This window comes from Aythya marila (assembly GCF_965140915.1).
Source record: "Aythya marila genome assembly, chromosome: 2".
In the NCBI taxonomy this organism is placed as follows: Eukaryota; Metazoa; Chordata; class Aves; order Anseriformes; family Anatidae; genus Aythya; species Aythya marila.
Window position 1 is genome coordinate 89636383 of NC_139043.1, and position 14474 is coordinate 89650856.

General features: G+C 45.1%; 1 protein-coding gene across 9 annotated transcripts in view; it reads left to right on the forward strand.

The window, feature by feature from the left end:
- The first annotated feature begins 1476 nt into the window (after positions 1 to 1476).
- The window catches only part of FHOD3 (formin homology 2 domain containing 3), a 420526-nt gene continuing 407528 nt past the window's right edge, over positions 1477 to 14474 (forward strand). For 3 of the 9 annotated variants that reach the window (XM_082753302.1, XM_082753303.1, XM_082753305.1), the window contains exon 1: positions 1478 to 1740. In XM_082753302.1, coding sequence (XP_082609428.1) covers positions 1576 to 1740 — 165 coding nt within the window. In that variant the 5' untranslated portion in view covers positions 1478 to 1575. Of the gene's footprint in view, positions 1741 to 14474 lie in introns of all 9 variants that reach the window. The other 6 variants (XM_082753301.1, XM_082753309.1, XM_082753304.1 and 3 more) reach the window with 3 other exon arrangements.

A 14474-nucleotide genomic window follows, 5' to 3' on the forward strand; every position in this document is an offset into this window, starting at 1 on the left:
AGAGAGAGGCAGTAATGAGAAATGGGGTGAGACGACCCATATGCCCTTTTTCTTGCCCAAGATGAGGAGGAAGAAGAAAAAGAAGCGTGTAACACATTGGCTGTGAAAGTTCTGAAACAGCAAACTAGGTCCTGAGTTTTAAATATTTGTTGATTTTAGTCATCTGTGTGCTCTTTCCTGAAAATATGCATAACTGTAGGCAAAAACAAATCATGACAAGTCACTCCTGAGAATATCAGAACCAGTGGGTCAGACTGCATGCATGCAGAAATCCCCTTTCGTCCTGGGGCTGACAAATATTCCCAACCCAGTAATCATTTTGGGCAGGAAACAGTTGCTTCATCTGTATATTACGACCTAGAGGTCTCGCTTTCTTGCTCAAGACGCTTCGTTTCTGTGACAAATCCCCCCAATTCCTCACAGCAGTCCAGTTCCCGTCCTGCAGCCCCCGGCACGAAGGACGAAAAGGCAGGCAGTGGTGGATCACGGCCATAAAGCTCGGCACACCCGGGAGTGCTGACAGACATCAGGCCCATGCTCAGTGCCTGGAAACGCAGCCAGTTGTCCTCTGGTGCTGTGAGATCCTCCTTGCCTGGCCTGCAGCTTGCTTCAGGTCCCTTCTCCTGCTGCCTGTGCCTGTAGGAAAGAAGAGCAGGGAGCAGGGCACGTTCCCCACAGGCAGGGCTGCAGAGCGATTTGGGCACACGCAGAAGGCTCAAGGAGGAGGCTGCCATTCGGTGTGTGCACGCCGGGTGCTCAGCTCAGTCCTTTCCCTGAAACAGGCCAGCGTGATGGAAAAAAGGGCACAATACAAAGCATTTTTTTTTTTAAGATTTGTCTATTGGGGGTGTGGGGGATACAGCGTGGGGTGTGTGTTGGGTGATATGCCAAATAACCCCCCGATATCTATATAACAACCCCAATAATTACAGGGAGGGGGTTTGTATACATCCTGAGAAATCCACCAGACACACTTGACGCCCAGGCTGCAAGCCGGTTCCCGTTACTCGGTAGCAAAGCAGGCATTATTTCCATTTTCCCCTCTTCACCTGCATCAGCACCCCCCACAGCCGACTGGGTTGACCTGGCCACCAGCTGCCCCCGGCCATTTGCAGCCCCTCTCCGGGAAGGGGGGGGGGGGGGGCGAGCCAGGAGACCCCCCCTTCCCCTTCCCCCTCGGCTTGGGGGATCCCGGGTGGCGAAGAAGGGCGAGGAGGAGGACAAGGAGGAGGAGGAGGAAGAGGAGGAGGAGGAGGAAGGGGCCGGCCACGATCCTTGAGGCAGCGGCCGCGGGGGGGAGCTCGCCGCCCTGCGCTGCCCGCGGCAGCCCCGCTGCCCCCTCAGCGCGCTGCGGCCGGGCACGGGGGAGCTCTGCCCGCGGCTCCTCCTTCTCCTCCTCCTCCTCCTTCTCCTCCTCCTCCATCTCCTCCTCCTCCTCCTCGCCTGCCGGCCCGAAGCGCTGCCGCACTCCGTCTCCCGGCGGGGAAGGGGCCATGGGCCGGCTCCCCGGGGCGCGGCGGCGGCTGTGAGGCGGGCGGGAGGGCGGGCGGGGAGCCGGGCAGGCAGCGCCCAGCCATGGCCACGCTGCTCTGCCGGGTGCAGTTCCTGGACGACACCGACCCCTTCAACAGCACCAATTTCCCCGAGCCCACCCGGCCGCCCCTCTACACCTTCCGCCAGGACATCCCCCTCGGCACACAGCTGCCCGGCGTGCACCGCCTGCTCCGCGCCCCGCACAAGGTAAGGCAGCGCGGCGGGGACGGGGAGCACCACAAAATGCCCCAAAATGACTCTGTGGGGTGCCTCTGGCAGCTAAAGAGGATGGTTTGGGGGTGGCAGGGCTCTGTGGCGCTCTGTGGGGCTCTGCGGGCCCGGCGGCTGCTGCAGGGGCTGTGCTGGGTGCAGGGCTGCAGGCTGGTGCTGGTGGCAGCCGCTGTCAGCTCTCACCTTGCTGCCTGCTACCTGCTGGCAGCCTCGATCTTGCCCTCCAAACCAGCCATCACCCTTGAATTTTTCAGGTTTTGCGGCAACGCCATCAATTAGCGGATTAATAACATCTTTCCCTATCGACCTTGCATCCGCACGCTGGTTCTGCAGGGTGTGCTGGAGGAAAAAAAATTAAAAAAAAAGGCAAAGATGTGCCCTTCTTTCATTTCTTTCTTCCCCCCCAAGACAACAAAAGTTGTAAAACTTTTATGTGCTTCTCTGATGAAGTGGGAGGAAAATGTGCTCTGAACATCACTTGTTGCGCTGCGTCTTCCCCTTGGGAGCCTGCCGGAGGATGACAAAGGGCTGGCTGCGTGTGCCCCTCGGTGTAAGGATATCCAAAGCCCAATAAAAGTATTGCGGAGAAAAGCTCTGGGAGCAGACAGAAGTTTTGCATTTGTAGAACAGTTTCGTGCATAATAGTTGCCAAGGATACAGCATCCAGAGAGCAGAGCGCTGCCTAACGCACAAAAACTTTGGGAGCTCGTGGTGCTCTGGGTCAATGCTGTTTTCATGTGCTCAGTAGTCCCTCATTCAGAGCCTGGTCCCATTGTTTCCAAGGGAGGCTTTTTTCGGAGTCAGAGCTAATTAAAAGAAGGACAGGGCAGATTCTGACACCTAATAAAGGGAATAAAAAGATCGTTTTTATCTGAATTTACAGCTAATTCAGCCTCATTTCCAAGAGGATTGCACTGTCCATTCAATGCTGCCTTGCATTTTTTTTTATAACTCTTTACTAGCCAAAAAAAAACCAAGGTTTTTGTGTTTTAGGAGCTACCCCAAATTCAGGATCGTTTCCATACATTTATCTCCTGCCTGCATTTCAGCATGCAGCGTGTTTCTGAAGTTTACTTCGTGTTTGGAGAGTGGACTTACAGGTTTCGGATGAAAGATGGCAGAAGTCCCTCGAGGTGCTACTGAAAGCTAGCTGCTGGGCTAGAGGCAGCACCATCCTGGTGGCTTGTTAATGTGAGGCTCTGGCTATTGCAAACATTTGTTTCTGCTGGTTTAATTATGGGTAGGCTCATGGGAATCTGCTTACGTGGTTTAAGTTACCTTTGTGCTTGTAGAGTCAGGGCCTGTTTCTGGGGTGCCTTAATTGTGTCTCTTGGCGTTCCCTTAGCTTTTACTAGGGGAAAAAAAAAAAGCTGATTAGACTTGTTTACTTTTACTAGATGTACGTAAAGCTTAATTCTGTGTGTGCACTTGCTGTTAGAGCAGCCATGCGGTGTTCATCGTTAGACCTTGTGTGTGTGGTTTTGTAAACCCACTGGTTTGTGTCACTTCTTAAGGAAAGGCTTTCCACTTTTGCTTATGGTGGCGGGGATATCTTTTTCTGCAGCTTTTCCTTCAGACTGTATTCACTGGGTCTTGAGGAGGTCACCACGTCGGTTGACCCAGCAGGGCATTGCCCCAGTTGTGTCCTCAGGTTTGCCCTGATCTCAGAGGAATGCATCTGTCAAAGCAGAGTGTAGCTTGAAGCTCAGTTGTCAGTTCAGCTTGATGTATTTGAGGCTTGATTGATTAATTAATGACTTTGCAAATCAGTGAGTTAATGGATTAACTCCATTTGGTGTCTTGATGGTGACTAGTGTGAAATATCTTGAAACAGACACAGGCGCGTATAGCTGAAACGGGTAGTAACGCTGATGTCTAAATCATCCTGAAATCTTCTAAGCTGTTGGCCTTCTTGCCAACGAGTCCTGCAGGTGAATGATCGATGCTTTCTTCCTATCATCAGTTTTTAAGTTATCACATTTTGACTTAGGTGAATATTGACTGATACTTTTGTTTGGAAGCGAGGTGCCTTCAGATCACCACTTCGTACGTCTGCGTGCGTGTGTGTGACTTTGTGGGGTTGTAATTGGTGGTGACAACGGTATTTTTATAGCTAATAAGAAAATAACTTGTGTATTTCAAGTCACTGTAAACTGCACATTATAATAAATTATTAAGAATCCGTCCTAAAATTCAAATGAAAAAGCCTTTGACGTACTGAGCTGCTAAAGAATCACGTTATTAGCTTTTTTTGCAACCAACAAATGTCATAGTTTGGCTCCAAACAGCAATTCAGTTCTTTGGAAATAAAGCCAGCGTATGAAATCAAGAGGTGTGTTTCTTCTTCTGTGTAAACTTACAAATACATTTGAGTTTGGAAGCAGGTCTAGAACTGTAAAGTGTCTTCTGAGACTACAGTGTCTGGCAGTGCCTTTGGATCCTCATGGAAGAGTGCACTGAAGCTGGATGGCTACGATCTGGGAGCACTGGCTGGGATGGGGTGGACGTGGATGAGGTGAAGCACTGCAGCAGGGAAAGCTGAAGAGGAAAGGATTCTGCAATCCTTTTTTTCCCTTTGGATTTAGGTGTCTGATTGTAACCTCCTCCCTCTCCCCATTTTTTCTTGCTTCTCTGTGTGCACATGCCTTTCCCTACGGCCGTACCTTTGGATGAAGCAGCTCACCGTGCGTGGTGTTGCATCCATCCCTGCCTCGTGCACCCGGTAGGTGTTCCCAGGGTTATGTGCTGAACTGAATCCTGTGGGGTGCTGCCTCCAGGAACATTTGCCTGCTGTGTCCCGTGAGGTTTACGATGCCTTGATAGGGGGTTTCACAGAGACGGTGACTCATGGAGGTGCAATTGAGTGACACAAATTCTGTCATACTATTTCTGGCTGTGTCTAAAAGTTCTTGTTGAGAAACTAAGCCACGCTACAGAATTTTTACGTGTTGCTCGTGTTGGTTTGGTTGCCAAAGGAGCTATTTTGCCACATAGTTTCAGAGTATTTTATGTCTCTCTTTCTCACTGTCCGTGGTATTAATGAGAACTGGATCCAGTCCGGACTCTGAATTCAGATGTCCCTTTTGCCCATTTCGGTGAACCTTGGGAAAATTCAGAACTGGATCTAAATTTGTGGCTTGGGCCCCGTGCCAATCATGTTCTTTGAATCTAATTCGGTGCTTTGGGTTTGTTGGTTTTGAATTGCTTTGAGTTACTTGATACCTCTGACTTGCTGACACAGGGTCATTCAGGAGAGTGGATATATATACATGGCCAATGCAAAGTGTTATGCTTTTTTTAGAGATCTTCTGAACTTATTCACATAATTACAGCATGCTGAGTGTGTTACCCATATTTCATTTTCACATCCCGACCATACTGCTCAGTGTTAGGACAGAAGAAATACATGTTGGTAGTAGTATAGGAAATCACACTGTTTAATTTATAAAAAAAAAATGTAATTGAAATACTTTGTACAACAGCGGAAAACCAAGAAATCTCATGGTGCGTGTGGTGTGCTGGTTGTCATGGTGGAAAGGAGGAAGATAAAATGCCACGAGGATTATGGGTTTGACCTCCCGTTCCCCCTGAAAAAAGTTGAGGCAACTTCTCTTCCAAGAATTTGTAAGCAGGAGCGGCGTCATTTAAGAAATAGTGGTATGAGGAAATAAATCCAATCAGTGCTACAGGGCTCGGGCAGTTTCATTCATAAAGCAGCCGTCCGGATTTCCACCTTTAAGTGCTGTGATTTAACCCTAGATTAAAAGCCCCGGCTGAGCCTGGGGCATGGCGTGGTGCAAGCTGATAGCAGGGACTGTCGTGTCCTGGTGTGGGGCTCAGCCCTGGCACTGAACTCGATGCCAGGAGATAGCATCCTGGTTTTCTGAGAGCAAAAAAACGTATAAACTTGCTCCTTTTCCCTAGGTTTCCTTGAAGCATAGCGGCATCAAATACCTTGAAGCATAGAGGCTAAGCAGAAGGATAAAAATTTTGGTGTGGATCCTGATCCTGCTGGATGCTGGGGTAAATAAAGCTGCTGTTCTCTGAAGAAAGGGTGTTGGGGTTGGCCATTATGCTTCTCCCAGGAGGTAAAGAATAGAAGGCAGAATCTGCAACAGTGTTGAACCTTGGAAAATGGACCCACAGGCAAGGGAAACTGGCTGATGTCTGCAGGTATCGCTGTAAAGGACTGTGATGGTGTGGTTGAGGAATGTGTTCGTCAAGGGCTGTCGAGATGCTTGGGTCTTTCAAATTCTCCCTGAGGCCAGTGAACATCAGCCCTTTCTCATCCCTCTAGAGAAGAGGGGATTTAATAGAGCAGTTATTTCCAACAGGTTTTAGCGTTTTCTGGATTTAACCAAGTATTTCTGTAGTTCGCAAAATCTCATACTTCAAGGGATTGACCCTGGAGGGGTCATGTATGTGTGAATTTCCTGGGGAAGCATTTACAAGGGCAAACGAGGTAAAATCAGGCTCTGTCTTTCGACTTGAGAGCATGGACCGCATCAGAGCCCTTTATGAACCATGCTGCTCTGCAGGAGCATAAACATATTCAGCAGCACAGACGTGAAAAGCTGCTCAGGCTCTGGCAGCTTGCTTTCTCCTGCCGTACGGGTCTTCACAGAGGCGAAGCATGTATGAATTAACTGTAAGATGCTGGATTTTTTTTCTCAGGCAGTTTAATGTCATTGAAGTTCTTGCAAGATTCATTGGATAAGTTGTAGCTTGGACAAGTCGTAGTTCAGTTTGGTTTCAGTTCAGTTTAGTTGTTTGGTTTGGGCTTGAGAAGTGGGTTGTAAAAGTAGTGGAGCAGACCTGTCTGCAAGCTTGAAGGTCTCAACTTGATGCTTCTCCCTTGCAAGATCTAAAACTTGTCTTTCTAAACCTGTAGATGCATCCTTTCTTCCAGACTCTTCTGGAAGTGCTCTGTGAGGATTGCTGATGGCTTCAGTTATCAAGAGACTAAGACGACATCAGTCTGTGTCTGTGGAGGAATGGTCAGGGAAAGACATGGGACTTGCTGTGCTGAAGTCTCTTCTTCATCCTGTGTTGTCCCAAATAAGAACAAGACTTTTAAAAACTTTTTGGAACAGTTTTCTCTTGCCTGTGCTTTCACAGCCATCCTGCTTTCTAAGCAATTAGGGTCTAAATCAGAGCCCCTTTTCTTTGTCTGATCGGGCGTGCGTGGCTGTGAGGAGGAGTATTGCTGTGTGCACTGCCCCGTTGTAAGGCCAGCAGGCATTAAGTTGCCCATCCATCACGTTATCACCTGTGGCAGTGCTCTCATGTTTAAAGTCCTCTTGGCTGTTTAAACATCCACAACTCTTTGCAGCATCAGTCTGAAAGGTTCACGGAAACACCCCGACTGGAAGGGAAGCTGGTACCTACGCGGAGCTTCAGAAGCATGCAGTCATCCTGCCTGGAATTCAGCCAGGTTAATTCAGGTTAGGACCTCTGCTCCTTCAGCAAACATCTTGCGGTTTTTGGTGGCTGCAAGGGGTCTGGGCAGGGGCTGTGCACCTTCTGCAGTGTACAGTGCTCCGGGAGGCTGTGCCTGTTTGCGAGGATAGGATACTGCTTCGGTACGGGCTCGGGAAAGGGTGCCAGCTACTACAACTCTGTCATCACTTTCCACACCACCTGGATTGCATTATATTCATATTAACTTTATATTGTATTACGGTTATTAAGAAGACAGCAAGGAATGTTGTTGCATATTTTTAGCAGAGGAACAAGTTGGGACAAAAGTAGCAGGGAGCACTCTGGTAGGCTCAGCTCCCTTGAAACATCTGCAACCACCTGGCACGTGAAATTATTGAAGTGAAGGTGAGTGAGACTTAAAAGTTCACCCTCCACATGTCATCAGCTTAACACATACATGTTAAAAAATGCATTGCAGTTTCCAATTCCAAACACGTAAGAAGTAATTCTATCATTCCCATAGTTTTAAGAATGCTTAAAAAAAAAAAAAAAAAAGCTTAGATGACCTTTACTTTTACTTACAGTATAACTGAGTGACTTTGTAGTTGTACTACTAAACTGACCCTCAGCCTGTTTTGTGAGTACAATATTCACCTGAATTACAAAGTCTGGAAAGCTCTTACTTTTGATCCTGGATGACCAATCACTGTTGCTAAACAAAGACTTTATTTAAAATTCTCCTGTATGACATAAGCTGATAGACTCACTGTGTGTCATTCCTCATACAGTGAAGATCACAGAATCATGGCCTGGGTTGGAAAGGACCTTAAAGATCACTCAGTTCCACCCCCCTGCCATGGGCAGGGACACCTCCCACCAGACCAGGTTGCCCAAAGCCCCATCCAGCCTGGCCTTGAACACCTCCAGGGATGGGGCATCCACAGCTTCTCTGGGCAGCCTGTGCCAGTGCCTCACCACCCTCTGAAGAATATCCTACTCACTTCTGGTCTAAATTTAGTTTAAAACCATTCCCCCTTGCCCTGTCATTATCTGATAGAGCAAAGAGTTGTTCTCCATCTTTTTTTTTTTTTTATAAGTCCCCTTCAAGTGCTGAAAGGTTGCACTGAGGTCACCCCAGAGCCTTCTCTTCTGCAGGCTGAACAGCCCCAGCTCTTCACAGGAGAGGAGCTCCAGCCCCTTGATCATCTTTGTGGCCCTCCTCTGGACCTGCTCTGTCAGCTCCACATCCATCTTGTGCTGGGGCTCCAGAGCGTTATTATTAGTCTCTTGGTAATATCAGTCATCATCTTACACGGCAGTGCTCAGTAGGTTGTATAGCAATGAGTGGGATGACTGAATCTCCCTTGAGTCATTTTTCTAGAGTGTTCTTAAGACAAAATACATAAACTTGAAAAAACTGGACTCGGTGGTGCCTTGTGATCACTAACAGTTAAACTCTTGGTGTTGTGAAGATGAGAAAGAGCTGCACAAATAAACAAGCTGTAATACAAAATCATGCCAGGTATGTATTCTAATGCGTATGAGTGAAGCTTTATGGCCTTAAGCCATAAAAATAACAAATCATTTCTTGTGCTTTGTGTAGGGAAAGTTGTTGTATTGGTTTTAACTATATTGATACCGACAAAGCAATACACTGTTCCTCTTGTACATAGCAAGCTGTAGTGGTTTTTTTTGCTGTCTCTGTTACAAGCAATGAGATCAAGTTCTTGGCCCCTGCCTGGTGGGGCTGCTCAGCATAGTCTTTGTGAACCACCTGGCACATTTTGAGGACTGGCAAAGGAGGAAGCTGTAAGCCATAATTTGGCTACCTTGGTTGCCCATCTAAGGGTCATGTGCAAGGTAAGGCTAAATGAAAGAGCATGTGTCCTGTTGCCATTATCGTGAGGCTATTTTACAGCAGAGTTTGCAGGGAAAGAGCATTAATGGCAGAGCACGCAATCAGGACACCAGCAGGAAACTCATTTGTGCTAGTGAAATGCTGAACAGGGACCTGTGCCTGGTTTTTGAGGGCAGAACAGCAGTTCTGGGTTTTCTTCAGAGCACCGGGGATGGCACCTTTCTAGCTGTGTGGTAAACAGCAGTCTTTCAGAAAAAATTGGCATTTTTTGTCTACCCTGTGTTTATTACCATACTGCAGCTGCTGCGCCTGAAGGGTGACCTTTGGCTCCACATCCAAATATTTATGTATTTTATCCCCACCACCCCATCTCTGGTGTTGTGAGGGAGTTTGCCTGCAAAAATTTGTAGCCCTCTGTATGATGTAGGCCCAGGCAGAGAATTAAGGATGCCTAGTGAGCTTTATTTCTTGCACCTGTGTGGTGCAGCAATCCTGCAGGGGCTGGGCAATTAAAGGCAATGAGCAGCTGGAGAAGAAGGGGGAATCACAAACAGTGGGGAGAAACATTTTCCTGTACTCTTGAGGTGTCCTATGTCTGAGCAAAAAGAGGTACTGGAGGGCAAATAACACTATTTGTGCTTTTCAGTCTACACTTTTTGTTCTTGTTCTCATCATTATTTTTTTTCAAGTAATTTGTATTATGCTACCACCTGAGTTAAACTTCTTTTATAAGTGTAGAGGGCCCCTAACTCTTCAGCAGCGCCAAGTAAGGTATACAGTTTTATTAATGGGTGAAAAGGTGGGGTGTAAGTAAAACAAAGTATTTTAATTCAGGCAGACGTGTCAGATTTAATCTGTTAGTAGTCTAAATGATTCATATATTGTAATGATCATTACCAGTCACAGTTCAAAGGCTGTTACTTCACTGAATTTCTTGTTCTGGTTTTATTATAATACACGAGACGTTTTTTCTTGTGGCTGTACAAGGCAGAAAGAAGTGTAAGTTGTCTGGATTTGGTAGATGTTGCCTTGTTTGCTTGTGACTCAAGCACTCCTCTCCTGTCCTATGCACCTTTCATTTTATATTGTAACGTTCCTCACTGTGTTTGCTTTTGTCCCCTTTTCACGTTTTTGAACGGAATAGGGAGTTTGAGTAATTAAAATGCATTAAAAGCAAAGCATTTAAATTTAGCATACCTGCCTTGTAGATTGCAGCGTGTTAGATGCTGAGTTCAGTTGTTGCTTTTTCAGCCTTGTTAATTAGTGAACTTGTGTGCTGTAGTTGTTTCATCTGTTGTGCGGTAGGTTTACTCTTCATTTGGGTGTTTTTATGTTTCACGTGCGTTGTAGTTAAGAAGCTTCCTCTAGGCTGAATTTTGGTTTAGGAAGGAGAAGAGGTTATCTTTCTGATAAAGCTGGATGTGCATAGGGAGGGGGAAGAAAATTCTGGTTTTCAGGAAGGCAAAGAAAACATAATAGTTTCCCAGACTTGGGCTCTTTCTCAGTTCACATGTTACTGAATTACACTTTTGGGGATTCCTGTTTTCACGGTGAACTTCTACTTGGGTTTGATATATGGGGAGGGGGGTGGGGGGAAGCTACCACACTTACACATGTGAAATGGTGCCAGTCTTAGGGTATGCCATTATCTTTGCTTTTCCGTACTTGGAGTATTCAGAGTTGGTTTTCCTGATGCTTTATTTCACTTGCTGAGGAGAAGTGATCCACACTCAAAAAAAGCATCCTTCAAGAAACAATATACCAAAGTAAGTTTGAAACGTGGAAGCTTACTGTAAGGACCACAGCTATCTCAAGATGCAAATATTCTTTCTTTGGTAATTAGATGTGCCTTAATTTATAAGTCTGTTGAACTTGAAAGTCTTCAGAAGATTTACGTGTTCTTGTAACCCCCCTTGTCTCATCAAAGGGTCTGTTTTAGAAGCAAGTATCTCTGCAGAGATGGTGAACAGGAAAATGGTTTAGACTAGTTTTCAGAAACTCTACCAAAAACAAAATTTAAAAGATTATTTGTCTTTGGAAGCTGGTGATGAAATAGTTACCCTTAGGCACTTCATTGGTTAGCGCTTAGCTGCAGTTTTAGTGTGTGAAACTTGTTACTATTTGGTATAGTATTTAGATATATTGTAGAGGATAAGTGATTACATTTTTATGTCATTAATTTTTTTTGGTCTGTTTTCATAGTCTCGAAACATCAGGACTTAAGTCTGAAATCTAAAGCTGTCTGTATAGTCAGACATACGACAGCAGGCTGTATGTAACAACAACCTTATTTTTTTTTTTTTAAGTCTGTATAGGTGCAGAGTAAAGGCCTGAAAAAATGTCTCATGGAGATTAAGAGTTTACATTCAAGTGTTAACTGTTAATTAAAAATGCTATAAAAACATACTGGGTGGCTAGAAGAAAAGAAATTTTGCAATATTTTTCTTCCTCAGTCATATGACGGACAGGTATTTCGAAGCATCCTTGTAAAAGCTGTTTAAGTACAAGTCCTGTAACTGCTACCTCAGCACAGAAATTAAGGATCTTGCAGGACGAGGATGCTCATCTCCTCCTTGGTAGCGTTTTCAGGGCAGGACTGAAGTGGGCTACTTCAGTGTTGGCAAAGCTAAGTCATCTGAACAGCTGCCAGTGAAGGTAAAAGGATATTGATTTTTCAAGGTTGCCAAAATGTTATCTTCCTGTCATAAGCACTAGATCATATTGAAAGGAGATGGAGTGAAGCTGTCATTTGTTTTAATGTTTTGCTTTGTGGGCTCTTAATCGAGACAGGCGAGATACAAGCATGGGCTCTCCTGATAAATACATTTGCTAGCGCACAGTAAGCAGCTTCCTAGTGCTGCTCCTCACCACGCTGACTGTAGCTCACGATCACGTTTTCTCAGCGTGTTTCAACATGTAATTGCACTGGCCTATATACAGTAACTTGGCTGTCTTGGGGCTTTAATCCCAGCCATTGTAAGAGTGCCGATTGAATTGCAGGCTAAAAATAGGCTGTATCCAGACATGCTGTGTGCTATCTGTCTTGGCAGTTTGCTGCTAATATGACATAATTAAAAGTTGACAAAGGCAGCAGGCAGAATGCTGTTCAGTGACTTCTAGGATTTTGTGCTTGACCAGGGTGTTTTCTTAGCTTGGTGAATTTGACTAGTATGCTCGCACCTCCAGCAAGTGGCCTACTTTATTAAATTCTCTGGTAGTTCTCGTAGGCTGCTGAAAGAGTGCCTTTGCCTTAAAACCATTCTTTAGATTGATGTTATTTCTGCGGGGAAGCCGCTGGTAATAGGCCATAGCATTTGGAAATCATTACAGCTAGGTGTGATCGGAGTGACAAAAAGTAGATTAGACATATTTTTCAGTGAGGTGTAAGCTGAGCTATATTTACTTCCTTTATGTTGTTATGGTTTGTCACTGGTATTCCAGCAAATACTTCAGGAAGATGCATGCAGCTGGCGAGGAGAGAATAGCTTGCTATCTCACCAGTAGTCATCAGCCAGTGTTATTTTAAGAAGTCTCAAGGGAGATTGATTAGAATCGTACTCTTGTGTTCTTCATCCACCAAATTAGGTTGCTTGAAATAAAAACTGTAATCTAAATCTCTGAGATAATTAAGCACCAACTCATAAAATATACTTTGGAGAATTAATCAAATGGAAGGAAAAAAGAAAAACTCCTCAATGAATTCTTCAGAAGGAACTGGCATGTGAGAGATGCTGGAAAGCAATCCTTTTCTGTGTTTTTACGCTAAGATCAAGAAAAGTAAAATCAAGGCAAAATAAACTACAAATAATTACCATAACAATATTATTTCTAGAATCGTTCTATATGCATATGAAGAGGAACTTAAAGCAGTTTTATACCTACCTCTGTCTTCTAGCGTTGATTATTTGCCCATTTCATCTAAGTAAGTCAAGTCAATACTGAAATGTATTCTGTGGGCGAGTCCTGGAGGGTTAATATTGAAGTTGAACTCGTTCCTGTGTGTTACTTTTTAACAGGCTGTGTGTTTGACTACTCAAAAATAAATGTGACTGATCTAATGTTCTATTTTCATGTGGCTACTAATAATTATTACGGTTTCAGTTTACTTCTGAAGCCAAAATCCCAACAGAACTGAAGGTCCTGTACAGGAACTATACAGTTTTATTAGCCCTCGAATCAGAAATATAGTCATGAGCAGATCATTAGCCAAATTTAGCATCTTTTCATTGTGCTTTATCAGTTGTCATTTTGTGAATTGGTGTTATGATGAGACAGTCACTTTTTTTTTGGAGGAGAGTATGTTCTGGTAAACCTTGTGTATTTTCAGGATCTCTGTTAAATATTGATGGGACTTGTGAGAGACTTGAATTAGCTGCTTGGGGAAGTATGTGAGTGCTTTGATGTTAGTGTTCTTACAATTTTGTGCTTTTGCAAACTATGGTATATCTTTGTACCTGCCCTACCTGGGAATCTGGGTGTCACATTTGCTGTTGCAGAAGAACTTTTACTGGCTTGATTGTGAAGGTGTTACTGCTGAGCTGTGACCTGAGCAGTGCTGAAGGTCCACCTTTATGAACTGCAAATGGAAATGGAAAAAGCTATTTACTTGATCAGATACAATTGAAACTAATTACAGTATTTAGTTCCCTTTTGCTGGGGAGAAGGGAGGTGAATGCAAATCCACAGCCACAGAGTGTTTATACAAATACATCTTGGTGTTTGGGCAATTAAGATGCACTGTGTAGCAAAGCAATGTTTGTCATCTCTCATTCTTCCTGCCTTCCCCTTGCTGTTTTTTTTTTTCCCCTCAATATCACAGCCTGTGCTGTAACAGAAGGTGCAAGCTCAGTTTACAAGTTGAGGTGGTTGGCAGGTCAGTCTGAGACAGCCTCCTCTAGGAGACAAATTTTTGCCCTTGAGAATAACTTCTGAGTTCCTCTTGCTTAACCGAGGCCGTGTTGACGGATGTTTTCTGCAGTGGGACAACTGTCTCAAGTGTACCCAGTGCCTGCTGCGGTCATTACTTACTGTAGGCAACAGTGGAAGGAAACTGTCCCAGGAAGAGGGCCATTTTTGCACTGGGTGGTGTAAAGCTGACTTGGAGGTTTCTGAAGTTTAAGCGAAGAGCTTCTGTTGAAATTGAGCAGAGTTAAAGATTTGAAGCTCCTGTGTGCAGGGGGGTGGACAGGCGCAACTACATTTTCTCAAAAGGAAGAAACAAACAAAACCCTTCTTACATAGACAAGGTCTGACTTGCCCAAAGATGCATTAGTACCTTTGTGGCAGAATGGGGAATGCAAAATAAATGTCCAGTCTCTTTCCTGTGTTAACTCTTGAATAGTGGCCATTCCTCCTTCCCAGTAACAGGAGAGGATTTGTAGTACAAGCCTTTGACTCCTTGGGCACAGGAGTGGGTGGACAGAGGAGAAAG